Raw genomic sequence first — 13,944 nt, 5'->3', positions numbered from 1 at the left:
TAAAATAAAAAAAAAAAAAGAGCAGAGGCTCTTGTCTTCCTAACCCCCTGCCCTTTCCTTCCCTTCCTTCAAAGTTGAGACCAGTGGGTTGACCATCATCCTAATTTCTTTCACTTGTCTCTGATGGCTTTAAAATTTTACAACGTTTAATACATGCTCATTGCAAAATATTCAAACTTTACAGAAAATTTTACGAGTAAAAGGTGGAACTTCACTCCCACCTCCAATCCACTGCATCTCCCAGGGGCAGCAGTTTGCTGTGTGTCTATTTCAAATTAAATTAGCTTACTGTTGTGTTCTTGAATGTGGGAGGTGAGCCTTTCATCTTAGAGTAACATAAAACCCACATGACAAAGTTGATCATCTAGTTTTACTCTATTGTGATGAGTACTTTAATATTTAAAGTACACAGTGATCTCTACCATTGTAGTCTTTCTGTTCATCAAACAATACCCTATGGGTATGGTTAATACCTATGATAATTCTCAAGAGGTTTAAAAATCAATGTAAATAGACTTGCTTATATGTCACTATCACAGAAATACAGAAATTTGTACCATTTCTGGAAGCTGCTTTCTGAGGTTTTGTTTTTTTGTTTTGTTTTGTTTTTTCTTTTGTAACTCATCTCTTTGGGCTAAAAGAGAGCTTTCCAACTCTGTGGTCAATATCTAGGATTACACAAAGCAGTATTTTCAAACTGTTTTGGTCTCTAGAAAGATTTACCTTATTAATTTTTTATCATCTTCATACACTTCTTTTCTTCACACTATCACACACTTTTCTAGAATCATATAATGAAGATTTGATGACAAGGAACATAGAAGAATTTAAATTCAGTATGCTTCTTTATTTAGCATTTAAACATACTTATATTTATGTATTCACAGCCAGAAAGCACTTCTTGTTTCCCACAGTTCAATAATTACTGTTCAGGTACATCCAAGGAATACAATAGTTTGAGCAAAATAAAGAGGCTTTGGAAAGCTTACATTTAATTTTAATCGAGAAACAGGTGATGATTCCATTACTTGGTGAATTATTACTTTTAACTTTGAATATCTTTGAGGCACAAAAGATTCAAGAACTTTTATAAACACAAAATTTGTTTTCAAGAAGATGCTTATACTCTGAAAGAATTACGTTTAGAAAATCCTCACATCTCGACTAATGTAAAGTCTTAAACATCTCCTGAGACCAAAACAAACATACCACCAAATGATCTGTTTCAGAAGGCTCAATAGATAGTTGCTCACACAACTGAATCTAAACTGGGTGATAATGCTAAGGTTGTGCACACTGCAAAGTATCCTTTAAAATATTTTTTTATATCTTGGGATTGGGTAAAGTGTGTGTGCTGTGGGGAGGAGGAAAGGTGAAGAGATTTAGATGATAGCAGGATAACTTGAACATAGCTAATTTTATAAATATCAGAATTTTCCTCTGATGTTTTTACTACATTACTCGAAAGATAATTTAGGGGGAAAAAACTGTCTCTGAAACTGCTTTGTCAAAGAATGTTTAAATCATATTTTCTATTAAATTGAAATTGCATGTTAGACACTCCTGTGGGCCTGAGTAGGGATGCTAGAGTGACACCCAGGTTTGAATCTTGGCTCTTGGTATCTAGCCATGTGACCTTGAGGGTATTACTTAATCTCCGAATAGAGGTGGAGAGGACTTGTGACTGTTACCATGTCCCCTCTGAAGGGAATTATACCTATTTCACAGGGTTATTGCAAGGATTAAATGAATATTCTGTGCAAAGTTCCTAATACTGTTATTGGCACATAGTAGGCCTTTAGTAAGTAAAGCTATTACATCTAGCTACTTTGACAACAGGGTTGGGTCTTGAGACCCCTTATATGCAAACTATGATCATCAACAATGGGAGGTAGAGATGCCAGATAAAATACAGGATGTAGAGTTAAATTTGAATTTCAGTTAAACAACAGATTTTTTAATGTAAGTGTATCCCATTCAATATTTGGGACATATACTAAGAAAGTTCATTATGTATCTGAAATTCAAATTTAACAGGATGTCCTGTGTTTTTATTTGCTAAACCTAGCAACCCTAAGTGTAGGAATAATAAGATGTGGTCAAAGGGGACCTGCTAACAACCTCTGAATATTATCGATATTGTTCACACCCCAAGTTGGCTAAGGGACCCCTTTGCCCACCAGTTATGCAGCCAATACACTCCTGCCTTTAATGGGGAAGTGTCTGCCAGAGCAGCACTGTACCTCTCATCAACTCTCAAATCGCTGGTCTGGTGCTACCAGTTAGCAGATAAATGCCTCCTGGATTTTCTCTTAAACAAACAAAAGCTTGAAATGGATGGGAAGATAAGGCTTACAAAACATCAAACATGAGTGTACGAAATGAGAGCGTCCTAATCGTGTTAAACTGAGCGGTAAGACTCTAAGTGCTAGAGGAACTCAGAGTAAAGGGAGCTGATCAATGAGAACTAGACTAATGAGGATGGAGGCTCTAGATTTGCACCTTGAAAGATGAGCTCGAATTGGCTCGGCAAGGGAAATCCGAACTTCCTGGCTTGCTGGACTCCTCTCCCCTGAGGCTGTTCCCACAGAAACACTTTATGACAGGTAAGCTTGGCTTGTCAGATGCTTGGGTCAATAATTGGTAAATGTCATTTGTTGTGCCTTCACCTGTAACCTCCCGATACCCAGCAGCTTAGACAGTGCATGTGGCAGTCCACTGTGAAACCCTGTGATTGACTTCATTAATTGACTTCATTGCCACCTTCTTTACTTCCCCTAAGTCCAGGGGCTCTCTTAATTGAAAACCCAGGTTGTTTCCACCAGGGGGCAAGGTTTAGAAGTATGCTGGCCATGGGACCTTGTTGCTTGTTCTTGTTCAGGATATACTAACAGAACGGTACCCTGGCTGTTTGACCTCTGACCAAACAGATTAAGAGCCTCACAGCACTGACTCAAATATGCACCAGGGTCATTAGGACCTGACTTGGCCAGGAATTTAAGCTCTTGTTGGGGTATTAGGAGTCAGTGTGGAAAGAGAGCAAGTCAGTTTAGTGAATAGTGTAGAAACTAAAGGGTATCGGGTTTATATTTTAAGTGTGAGGTAATGAACATTTATTGAACGTCTGTTTTACCAGACCTGAATAGTGTATGTGTGTGTGTGTTTCGGGAGTGGTGGTTGATGGCAGGTGAAGGAGGAGAAATTGACCTTTTGGACTTCATGAAGCAGATAGACTTGAGACAGCTCACACCCTTTTGATAGAAGAGCAATTACACAACGCCACCAAGCACAAGATATCATAATATAGGCAGGAGTATTGAAGGTCTGTAGACTGGAGGGGGTGATAGATGTGGAATAGGCTTCCTTGTGTTGAATTTTGACCCATGTTTTAAAAGAAACTACTGGAAAAGAAAGTGCTAGGATACTCCAAACTGGGGAGGGGCAGGCACCAAGGGATGGTGTATGCAGTACAAACTGGGAGAATAATGATTTAAAAAACAAAACAAAACACATCTTTCATGTCAGTCCTACATAAACGCCTTCAAATGTCTACAGAGAAGAAGCATGGTAATTCTAGGCCCTCCATACTACACTAGATTCATTCTGAGTTGTTGTAAGAGGATTTGAAGGCTGTCAGAGAGAGGTATGGGGAAAGGAAAGAGAAGAATTATAAAAAAAAACCGAAAAACCCAAACCATACAGGATTTTAAGTTGAGGAACTGGGAAGGCTCTTGGTATCTTTGATAACTGGGAGGCTGAGATGGATGGATGTTGAGAGAAAGTGATGAGATGCCCCAAAGCATGGCAGCCAAGGGGGGAGAAATGACTAGGCAAATGGGAGAGTGGTCATTTAGACTGCTGGTTTTCATATTTGCTATCTTCTTACCAATATTCCCCCTCCCCCGTTTTGCTTTTAAAAGTATATGGGTTAAATAGTTTAAATAAATATGGATTTAAAAGTTTATGGATTAATTTACATTAAAAAGTTTCTAGGAGTAAAACATACACATATTATAAAGTGCAAATAATACAATACATTGTGGGTGGAAAGTGTCTTCCGCACCTGACTCCATCTCCTTACTTCTCCACAACACTGTTACCAATTTTTGTGCTCCATTTCAACTTACTTTTATTTACTTATTTGCCTATGTAAGCAATATGCCTGCCTGTCTCACCTTTTTTTTTTTTTTTCAAAGTGGCAACATACAGAATCCATATGTTTTTATATTTGTTTTACACTATTTTAGAATTCCTTTTCATGGCATGGATGTACATTATGGATAGTTGATATTTAATTTGTATGAAGTCCCCCTGAGATCTTTGTACATGTTTTTGTGCACAATGCAAGTCTTTCAGTGGGAAAGTTATTAGAAGTGGAATTGCTTAAAAGGAGAAACACTGAAATTTTTTGATAGGTTTTACAAAATTTCCCTTCAAATAAGCTGGACCAATCTACACTGTTACAAAAAAGTTTGAAAGTGTCTAGTTTCCCACATTCTTACCAAGTGTATTAACATATTTTTTGAACTTTGAGAATCAGGTGGAAAATAACTCATTGTCATTTGATTTGCATAATGGAAGGGCTTTCAAATTTATTTTCAGCCAAGTATTGTCTATACAGTTTTTTCTTTAGTTCATGTTAATGAAACCTTCTAATCTCTTTTACTCTGTACTTTCGTCAGTTTTGGACCAAAGCACTATTCAAGTGTGCTGATGTGAGATTACAGCCAAAGGGGTATTGTTGAGCCCAAAGACCAGAATTAAAGACAGAAACCGACTTATAATGCTTTTTAATGGTCGAGACTTTTAAAATCTATATGGGAACATGGTGTAGGACATCATATAGGTAACTAAATTACACACGCATTTTGGTATCTTCCTCAGTTCCCTTCTGATTAGGATGCTTCAGAACCTGTGGGGAGGAAGCAGCCTCAACTTCAGCATGTTCGGCCACGCAGCGGGCATTAATCTGGATCAGAATAGTCCAGTCATTACTTGGCAAGGTGTTCATCCTCTCTGCACCTCATCTGTAAATTGAGGGTATTCCATTAAAGACAATTGCTACGGTCCCTTGCTGTTCTTAATTCTGCACTGCCACAGCGTTATTTAATTGTCGGCTGGAGAAGAGGCTATTACTGCTGACAGTGCTGTGGGAAGACGGCGGAACATGCCACAGACAGAGACTTGTCCCAAATGGGAAATAAAAGTGGGAAGCGTGTCAAAACCTAAACGGGATGCCGCGCTACAGCTCTGTGGTCCCTTCGTCCAGCTGCTTAGAGCTCCTGTTTTCTCAGTCTATACATGAGATGGAATTATTTAGCCAGCTGGGAGGGCGGTGGCGTGATCTAACAATACGGTTTCCAACAACCCCACGTTAATGTGTTTTCGGTTTGCCTTGAAAACTGGAAGAAACGCGCTTGAACCGCAGCAGGTGAACTTTATGCGGCTAGTCTCCGACCTGGAAAAACGGTGCCTGAACACAGGGCGGGCGCCCACCGCCTGGGTGCGTGGGTGCCGGAGCCGTTAAAGACCAACCAGCTGTCCCGATTTCCCCACACCCTCCGTGCCCGGGGGTGGGAAGCGCGCGGCGGCGGCGGCGGCGGCGGCGGCGGCGGCGGCGGCGGCGGCGGCGGCGGCGGCGGCGGCGGCGGCGGCGCGCGCGGCGGCACGCACACACTAGGCGGGGCAGGGAGCTGCCGCCTCTAATTCCCGGCCAGTACCCGGGAGAGGGACCCCTACGCTGCGGCTTGTCCCCGCGCCACTTGGCAAGAACGTGCCGTGCGTGGCAGCGCGGCGCCCTGGTGTGTAAAAGCAGAAGCAGAAAACGAGTGGTTGGTGACCAGTCAGGGAATGTGAAGTCCACGCTACGAATCGGGCCGGAAGAGAAGGAGGAGAGCGGGGCGGGGACAGGGACCCTCTAGGGGAAACCCCCGGCCCTGGTTGGGGCGGGGTGAGCCGGGTCTCGCCCTGGTCGCCTCCCCCGCGCGCGACTCTGTGTGCCGGGTGCGACGGCACGGGAAGGCGGCCTGGGCCAGCCCTCTCCCTGCCGCCCTGGCTAGAGTCAGGAAATGGAGCTTGTCTCTGAATGCTTAGTCCGCGCTTTAGCAAAGCGCACGGAAAGACAAATGAAGAGCAGAGGGTCGGCGCGGAGCAGTGGCCAGGGCAGTAGTCCGGGGCAGCACCGCCGGACCGCTCCACCGCGGCCCGCTCCACCGCGGCCCCGCCCCGGCTCGGCCCTCGGCCTCCACCGCCCCTTCCCCGCCCTCACTTCCGACCCTCCGAGGCTTCCTACCCGGCAGGGGGCGAAGGTGGCGGCCCGGGCGGCAGTGAGGAGGGGCGGGGAAGGGGCAGCTGCGGTGGCTGAGCGAGCTGGAACCCCGCCGACTGCCACACCCCCGCCCACTGCTCCGCCGCTGGGCCTTCCAACCCCCCGCCCGCGGCCCCTCCTCCTTTGTGCGGTGGGCGCTGTTGCCCGGGCGACGGCGCCGCCCCGCCCTGGCCCCGCCCTCCACGGACCCCTGGCCCAGGTCTCCGCGTGGCTGCCCGCCCAGCCGCAGGCCGCAGGATCCGCCGCTGCAGCCGGCTGCGGGGCGGGATTCACGGAGCTACCGTAGAGAGCAAAGCTTGTCTCTCCGCGTCTTTGCTTTCGCCCGCCCTGGCTTCTTCCTCGCCGCGTCGGTCCGCTGGTCGGGTCCGGCTGACCAGCTCGCCCTCTGGCTCCGAACCGAGGCTCCAAGGCCGCCACAGGGACCCGCTCACCAGACACAGCCAGGGGCCGCCCGTCTGCCTGTTTGGATCCTGCCTTTGATGACACCTGGCAAAAGGCTACCATGGAGGGGGATGGTTCAAACTCGCTGGTGAGTGGGGGAGAGGGACGGCCGCCTAACGCCTCGGTGGCGGCGCGCCGGGTCCCCTGGGTCTCTCTTTCCCCTCTGCCCTGAGCCGTGAGGGACCCTGTCACCCCGGAGGAGTGAGGGCGGGCGTGTGGTGGCCCCGCTTCCTCTTCGCCTTTCCCGCCCCGGGCAGGGTTTCGCAACCCGGGGCGCCCCCTTTCTGCCCCTCAGTGGGACGGTCGGACTCGGGGTCACCGGGGCCCGGAAGAGTGTGCCACTCCTGTGCGGTGATGGCTCACCTGAGAACCTCGGGGAGTTTGGGCGGGGCTATTTAATGGTATTCAGATTGTAGAATTAATTCGCTTTAGGGAGTCGGGTGCCCGTCGCGGCCCGGGGCGCGTGTCCCGCGCGTGTCCCGCCTTCCTTTGTCTGGGAGCGCGGTGGCGCCGGCTCTCGAGTCCCCCTCGGACCCTCGCGGGCCTGGCCCGCAGTCGCCGCGAGCAGTGGCTCCTCCCCGCCTTTGCCTGCTCGCGGGAGGCGGGCTTACTGCAGCAGCTGTCGGGGTACAAGTGTTTTTGTTTCAAGGGGTCGGATATGCAATTCTTTCCAACTTGCTAGTTTCCCGTCGAACCTCATTTATTTTGAAATAGCTTAATTGGGGGAGCCAGCACATCACATTTCTCTTAATCAGGTTGTTTCCTCTCAGTGAGTGTAAAATGAGCACTAAATTTTTCTTTTGCGTAAGAATTGCTTTATATCCATCGTGATTAGCAAGCTTATGCACTGCTCTGTGTACAAGAAAAGTGGAAATGATTTTAGATCTTTCAGTGGGAAGTACACCTCTCATAAAATGGGGCGTGAGAGCCTGTTCTGAACATTCAGGACAATAATTTCCTTTTGAATCAGATGTCAAATTCTTTACGAAATGAGAGAGGATGTGAATATTCTGTATTGTTTGATGTGAATTGTGAGGTGTGGATATCCTCCAAATTTACTAAAACTATGATGTGATGTGGGCTTTTTTTAAACATTGTGTGATGCATCAAGAAACGCTGCATCACAAGACCCATTTACAGTGATAAAGCCAGTTGGCTGAAGTGCTATTGTCAGGGATTATTAAAGCACTTGGTGTCATTTTAAGGGGAATACTCACATGCATTTTTATTTAACTAAAACAAGTGAATTAATTCAGTTTTAATTTTCTCTGTGTTTCCAGTAGTTGAAATGACTGTACAGGGTTATGAGTACTTTAAAATTCTACCATCATTAAAATTGCAGGTATGCTAAATATAGATTCATAGCACCTGAAGTTTGGGATCCGTGGGGAAAAACTACACAGGCAAAGAATGGGAAAACTGGTATGAGGTCATTAGACGTTTTTAGTTGTGATGAGTCTAAATGTTTCTCACTGAAAATATTGCAAGCCTGTAGTATCGAGAGAGCATCTCTAATGGTTCCTTCTAATCCCCTATACCCTTTTAGTATTCATAAAGTGCTTTTAAGATAACTGCTTTGATATGCAGCCTGAGAAACTCTTACCTACATTACAGTTGCAGCATGTGGAAAATGGTCACATTTAATGTAGAAAGTTGCAGATAATTCAGCTTGTAAATAGATTTCAAGTAGAGTTCCATGAACATAATGGCTAACCCAGTTTTTACCAGCTCTTGTTACTTGCCAGTTACAGAGCTAATGTGCTAAATAGGAATAATCCTATTCTTAGTGCTATATACTTAATTTTTATTGAAGTAATCTACTTTCAGGATTTCAATGAAGTCCTAAATCAGTTAATTAATAATGATTTAATAACTTAATAATTGTTGATGAAATATTATGGTCCCCTAATACTTTATGCTAATTTTTCTCATACTTCAGGCTTTCTCTTTTTTTTTTCTTTAACCATTTCATGCCCCTTCACCTCTAGGCAATGGATGATGAGGGGGACATAATTAATGGTATAGACTTTCATAGCCAAAACGAAACTTCACACTTTAAAAAAATCTGTTTAATTCTTTTTTGAAAGGTTAACACATGTACTTATACAAGAGGTATAAGCATGTTAATGTATTTACACACTAAAAGCCTTTGATTCTGATTTCTTTTTCTCAACTTAAGGTTACCATTAAGAATATCGAAAGAGAGCTCATTTGCCCGGCATGCAAGGAGCTGTTTACCCACCCGTTGATTCTCCCTTGTCAACATAGTATCTGTCATAAATGTGTAAAAGAACTCTTACTGATGCTTGATGATTCATTCAATGACGTGGGATCAGACAACTCCAATCAGAGCAGTCCTCGACTTCGGCTTCCCTCCCCTAGCATGGATAAAATTGACAGAATTAGCAGACCAGGTATGTGGTAGAACCTGGGGTGGTGGAGTTTGGTTATATGTTCAGTGATAATTGTGGAAGGGAAATTATTTTCGTTATTTTGGGGGTTAATCATTCCAGGTGAATAAATTAAAACTATAGTTAGAAAAGAATCCCTTTCTCTTTTAAAATGAACTTTTAAAACGTCAAAATGAACTTTTATTGTCTTTTGGTATGCATTTAAAATGGATATTGGATATTGAACACGAATTTTGTATTGAACCCATTATTAACTGTGTCTGTATTTTAGGGGGTGTTCTGACCCTGTGAAGTCCTTTATATGAGGAATGAAATAATGGACCACTGAAGTACTCACTAGGGAACCATCTATGTGTGGTAATAGGTAAATAAATATGCAGAATTAAGGGATGAGACTACATAATGCCCAGTTCTAGAAGACTTTTTAGAGGAATGTTATTTGGCATCATTTTATTCCATTTTATTCTTCAGCCATTTTTTAATCCAAATTTTAAAATAAGGATTTTGAACATCAGCTAAACAGTAGTGGAATTCTGTAGTAGTGTGTAGAAGTAGGTCTAATTAGATGTATAGCACATGTACTATACCATTATTTATTTATTTTTAAAAATAAATTTATTTATTTTTAAAAATAAATTTATTTTTTAAAATAAATCTATTTATTTTTGGCTGCGTCGGGTCTTCATTGCTGCGTGTGGGCTTTCTCTAGTTGCGGTGAGCGGGGGCTACTCTTCATTGCAGTGCATGAGCTTCTCATTGCGGTGGCTTCTCATTGTGGAGCTTGGGCTCTAGGCGCACGGACTTCAGTAGTTATGGTGCGCAAGCTCAGTAGTTGTGGTGCATGGGCTTAGTTGCTTCTGTGGCATGTGAGATCTTCCCAGACCAGGGCTTGAACCTGTGTCCCCTGCATTGGCAGGCGGATTCTTAACTACTGCGGCGCCAGGGAAGTCCTATACCATTATTATATAGCCGGTGTTTAAATTTTTTCCTATTGGGATGGTGTTTCTTTCTTTTGAACATCTATTGCAGGATTAATGTAGATCAAAATTAATTTAAAATCATTGGGAACAGGGCCACTGGGAAGTTGAGGGCCAAAATCGGCAGTAAGGGTCAAGGGGAGGCAGAGGTTTGGGTAGAAATACCACAGCATCATGTTCAGCACTTCCTTCCTATGGAGGAGAGTCCTCGAGCGGCCGTGAGCACCAGACTTCAGGGCTTCAGCTCTGCCCAGTTTGGGCTTTGAGGTTTTCAGTTTAATCCTTTTGTCCACTCTGTCCATTTCTCCCTCTTTAGTATAGGAGTAACTTTTTAATATTGTAAAAAAAACCCTTTTTGTAAAATCAGAAAAGAATCTTTTTCTCCTCATTTGCATTTTAGAGAATGCCATCTTTTTTGGTCCATGCTGTGATATGGAGTCTCCTTGGGCAATATTTGTGTCTATGTGCTCCATCAGAGAGTGTATAAGAGGAGATTTGTTCTAAGAGTGGTATTATGGTATTTTAAAAACATGAATTTTTTTAAAATGGTAATCACCAATTCCTTGGAGGATATTTTACACACATAAAAATTATATGTATATACAAAAAAGGGAGCATTAGGTAACGATGGGAGTGCAGGATGTATGAGGTTGGAGAGGGTTATGCTCTTTGTGAAGTCATCACTTTTATGTTTTCGTCCCTGTTAGGAAACTGGCATACTGAGGAGGGGAGGAAAGACAGTGATAGCTTGAGATCATTCTACCAGATAAAAATTCATATTCTGTTGCTAGATCCTCATTGGATAATTAGGGACCCTGGCTTGATTGACCAAGAAGATTCACTTTTTGTATATTAATATTCAGCACAGACCATTAAATAAAATTGTAGTTAAATACTAGTATTTCTACTGATCATTAGATTGAGCTCACATGTGTATTTCATGAAATTCTGTGTTTTATATAGGCTTTGAATCTTAAGATTTGGTTTTTATGTGATCGATATAAAGTATGAATGAAATATAGATGAAAAATAGTTAACTGTTTCTGTTTTCAGGAACTTACCTAGCACAGTAGTTGGTAGATGTTTAATAAATATGTGTTGAGTGGATGTTGAATGACAAACGTTTGCTATAAGATTTGTACAGAGCATGCCATGATGGCTTATATTTATCGATGATGGCATTTTTCCAGAACAAGAGATCAAAAATAGATGTACCGAGATGTTCCTCCCTCTTCTTTAGGAAGAACCCTGTTAAGCTGTATTATGTCCTCACGGGGGGCAAGTTGGAAAGCTTCTCTGTGGAGATCAATTATAGGAAATAAGAATATTTGGTGAAGGGATGACTGCAGAATATGATGGCTGCCTTGTGGAAGAGTAGTAGTACTCTGGGTATATTCACAGCAAAAATTCCAGATCTGTCCAGTACACTAGCCACATATGGCTGTTGAGTGCTTGAAACACATTAGTCTGAATTGAGATATGCACTTGTACCTCTTAGAGTGAAAAAATGAATATAGCATACCTCTAGTAATTTTATATTACATTTTGAAATGAGAGTTTTTGGATATATTGGGTTAAATATGTATCACTAAAATTAATTTCACTTGTTTATTTTTACTTTTTTGTGGCTACTGGAAAATGTAAAATGACGTATGTGGCTTACACTTTCACACATATTCCTTTCAAATAGCATTGCATGGGTCATTTGACAGATTTTAAAATAAAAGGATGCCTTGAAAGGAGAGTAAGATTTGTGTGTATAACACTAGCATGTTAAATTGTGTAAAAATAAAAGAGCTATATAAGTGTTCATTTTTGGTCATATATATGCAAGCTTTTCTCCCATTCTGTATTACCTGTTGTCATTAAGATACAACCATTGGTAGTAATGTTTATTTATTGTGTTGATTTAGATCACTTAAAAAAACCAGAAAAGAGATGCTTGATTTTTACTTTATATATTCAACAGTTTTCAGAAGTGTGATTGTTTAAAAATACAAATCTATAGGATAAAGTATAGGTCTCTTAAGTGATGCACCAACAGAGATTAATTCTGAACTGTGATAGGATAAGCTTGATGACTGTTTTACATTGGTGGCTTTATATAAATACCATGCGTACCAGGAAAAACATTTTTTTTTTTTACTGTTAATTCAGTAATTGTATTATGTGTAGGACACAGTTACTGCTTTATCTTTTGTTAACATGTTGTGAATGTTCTCTTTGAAATTAAATTCTAAATCCAGCTTTCTGTTCGTTGTTCACAGCATCACAACGGAGATCTTTGGGGTGGAGAGGTAGAAAATGCTTTATTGCTTGTGTGGCCGCAGGCAGTATAGTGTTAGATTTAAATTAAATAACTTTATATAGATAAAGTTTGTTTTTAAATAAATATCAGTGGTCAAGTCTTCAAAATCATGTAGAAAGTGAACAAATTTGGCTGACATGACTTAAAGGTCAACAGGACTAAAATTCCAAGCAATTTCTGATGTTTTTAAATGGAGCTCTGATTATTAGTGCTTGCATTTTGCCACGTATACACACACACACACACACACAGACACACACACACACATATCCATTATGGGATATTTTTAAAGAAAATGACACCCCCGTGTTTTTTTTAATGTTACCTTAAAAATGCTTTACATTTACTTAGTGGAACAAAGCTTACGTTGACAGCCATATTACCTTTCGGGAGGTTAAATAAGCCAGTACTTTCTTCTGTATTTAAAAATTTGCTTAAAGGTATTGATAATTTTTGTAGTTAATACCATAATCTTTGCTTGTTTGTACATATGGTGTATTTTTTGTTTTTATTTTAAGGTATTTGGGTTCAGAGTTTTAACACTCAGGTCTCACTTGTGGGTAAATAACGTACATTGCTTTTGTGTGAAAGGTGGGCCAACCCATTTTATTAAAATAATTTTTTTTTTTTTACTCCAGTTGACCTTTAAAGTAAAATTGGCTACTTTTTTTCAGGAATGCTGGTGATACCTTAAATTTTAGTGGAGAAAATAAACACCTGAAATGTATCCCTTTTCTGGTTTCCTCACCTGCTTCTACATGCCTCGATTTTAAAATCTTACAGCCACTTCTAGAAGCCACGTGTAATCCATTCTCTTACAGGCTTTAGTGAGTCCCTGAGAATTTTAAGTGTTGAAAGTTAATAATTAGGAGGAAAGATAGGAACAGTTTGCTTAAAAAATTACCTTGTTACCTACTTTTGCTTCAGAGGGTAGTCGAGAAAAAGTTTTTGCAGTTTGAAAATGCTAATACTCAAAGGGTAAATGTAACTCATAGGCATCAGATGGTCAGAATGTGGAAGCATTAAGGTGGAAGCATAAGGCATCAGCCCAATGCACAACACCAGGAAGCCCAACGTGAGTGTCCAGCATGAGGAGAAGTAGTCTACTTAATGTGTCCAGGTGTTAACAGTGGAGAAGTTGTTTGCAGCCAGGATATGGGAGAAGATGCAGCTGGCACAGGTTTGGAACCTGTTATGAATTGACTCTCTTTGTTTTGAAATACTTTATTATTCTCTTTGATCATTTAAACGGTAAAACATATGATGGAAAGCTGACTTTTTGGGGGGGATTTGCTATAAACGAGTTTGAAATTTTTATTGCGTCTTCATTTTATAATTGTGCCGTGGTTTCTGCTTAACTAGTTTAATCTGTCGTTGAAGTTAAAGGTATGGGGGAAAGAATTGATTCTGTGAGGTGGCAGTGTTCAGATAATTAGCAAATATTATTGACCCCGCAAATGGAGTTTGACATAGAAAATT

General features: G+C 41.7%; 2 protein-coding genes across 3 annotated transcripts in view; one reads left to right on the top strand and one right to left on the bottom strand.

The window, feature by feature from the left end:
* Nucleotides 1–1,811: 1,811 nt before the first annotated feature.
* LOC149749615 (uncharacterized) lies at nucleotides 1,812–7,148 on the bottom strand. Its single transcript, XM_089909182.1, has 2 exons — nucleotides 6,293–7,148; nucleotides 1,812–5,027 (listed from the first exon to the last, which is right to left on the bottom strand). The coding sequence occupies exons 1-2, from the start codon at nucleotides 6,830–6,832 to the stop codon at nucleotides 4,992–4,994; spliced, it is 576 nt and encodes a 191-aa protein (XP_089765308.1). The 5' UTR covers nucleotides 6,833–7,148; the 3' UTR covers nucleotides 1,812–4,991.
* TRIM36 (tripartite motif containing 36) overlaps nucleotides 5,699–13,944 on the top strand; it is a 50,375-nt gene continuing 42,129 nt past the window's right edge. The window contains exons 1-2 of one of the 2 annotated variants that reach the window (XM_022590964.3): nucleotides 5,699–6,857; nucleotides 8,949–9,183. In XM_022590964.3, the coding sequence (XP_022446672.1) occupies nucleotides 6,831–6,857; nucleotides 8,949–9,183 (262 nt within the window). In that variant the 5' untranslated portion in view covers nucleotides 5,699–6,830. The other variant, XM_089909179.1, reaches the window with a different exon arrangement.

Source organism: Delphinapterus leucas, chromosome 3, assembly GCF_059928025.1.
Source record: "Delphinapterus leucas isolate spDelLeu-1000000601 "Yukka" chromosome 3, BTC_Dleu_Yukka2, whole genome shotgun sequence".
Lineage (NCBI taxonomy): Eukaryota > Metazoa > Chordata > Mammalia > Artiodactyla > Monodontidae > Delphinapterus > Delphinapterus leucas.
Note: the sequence above shows the minus strand (reverse complement) of the source record. Positions and strands in the feature narration are given on the sequence as shown.

Bases quoted from the DNA above. Each gene is read 5' to 3' on its own strand.
- LOC149749615 (XM_089909182.1), bottom strand. From the start codon at position 6,832: ATGGTAGCCTTTTGCCAGGTGTCATCAAAGGCAGGATCCAAACAGGCA. The intron at 5,028-6,292 runs GTAGGAAGCCTC...CTCAATTTACAG, and splicing joins CCACCTTCGCCCCCTGCCGG to ATGAGGTGCAGAGAGGATGA.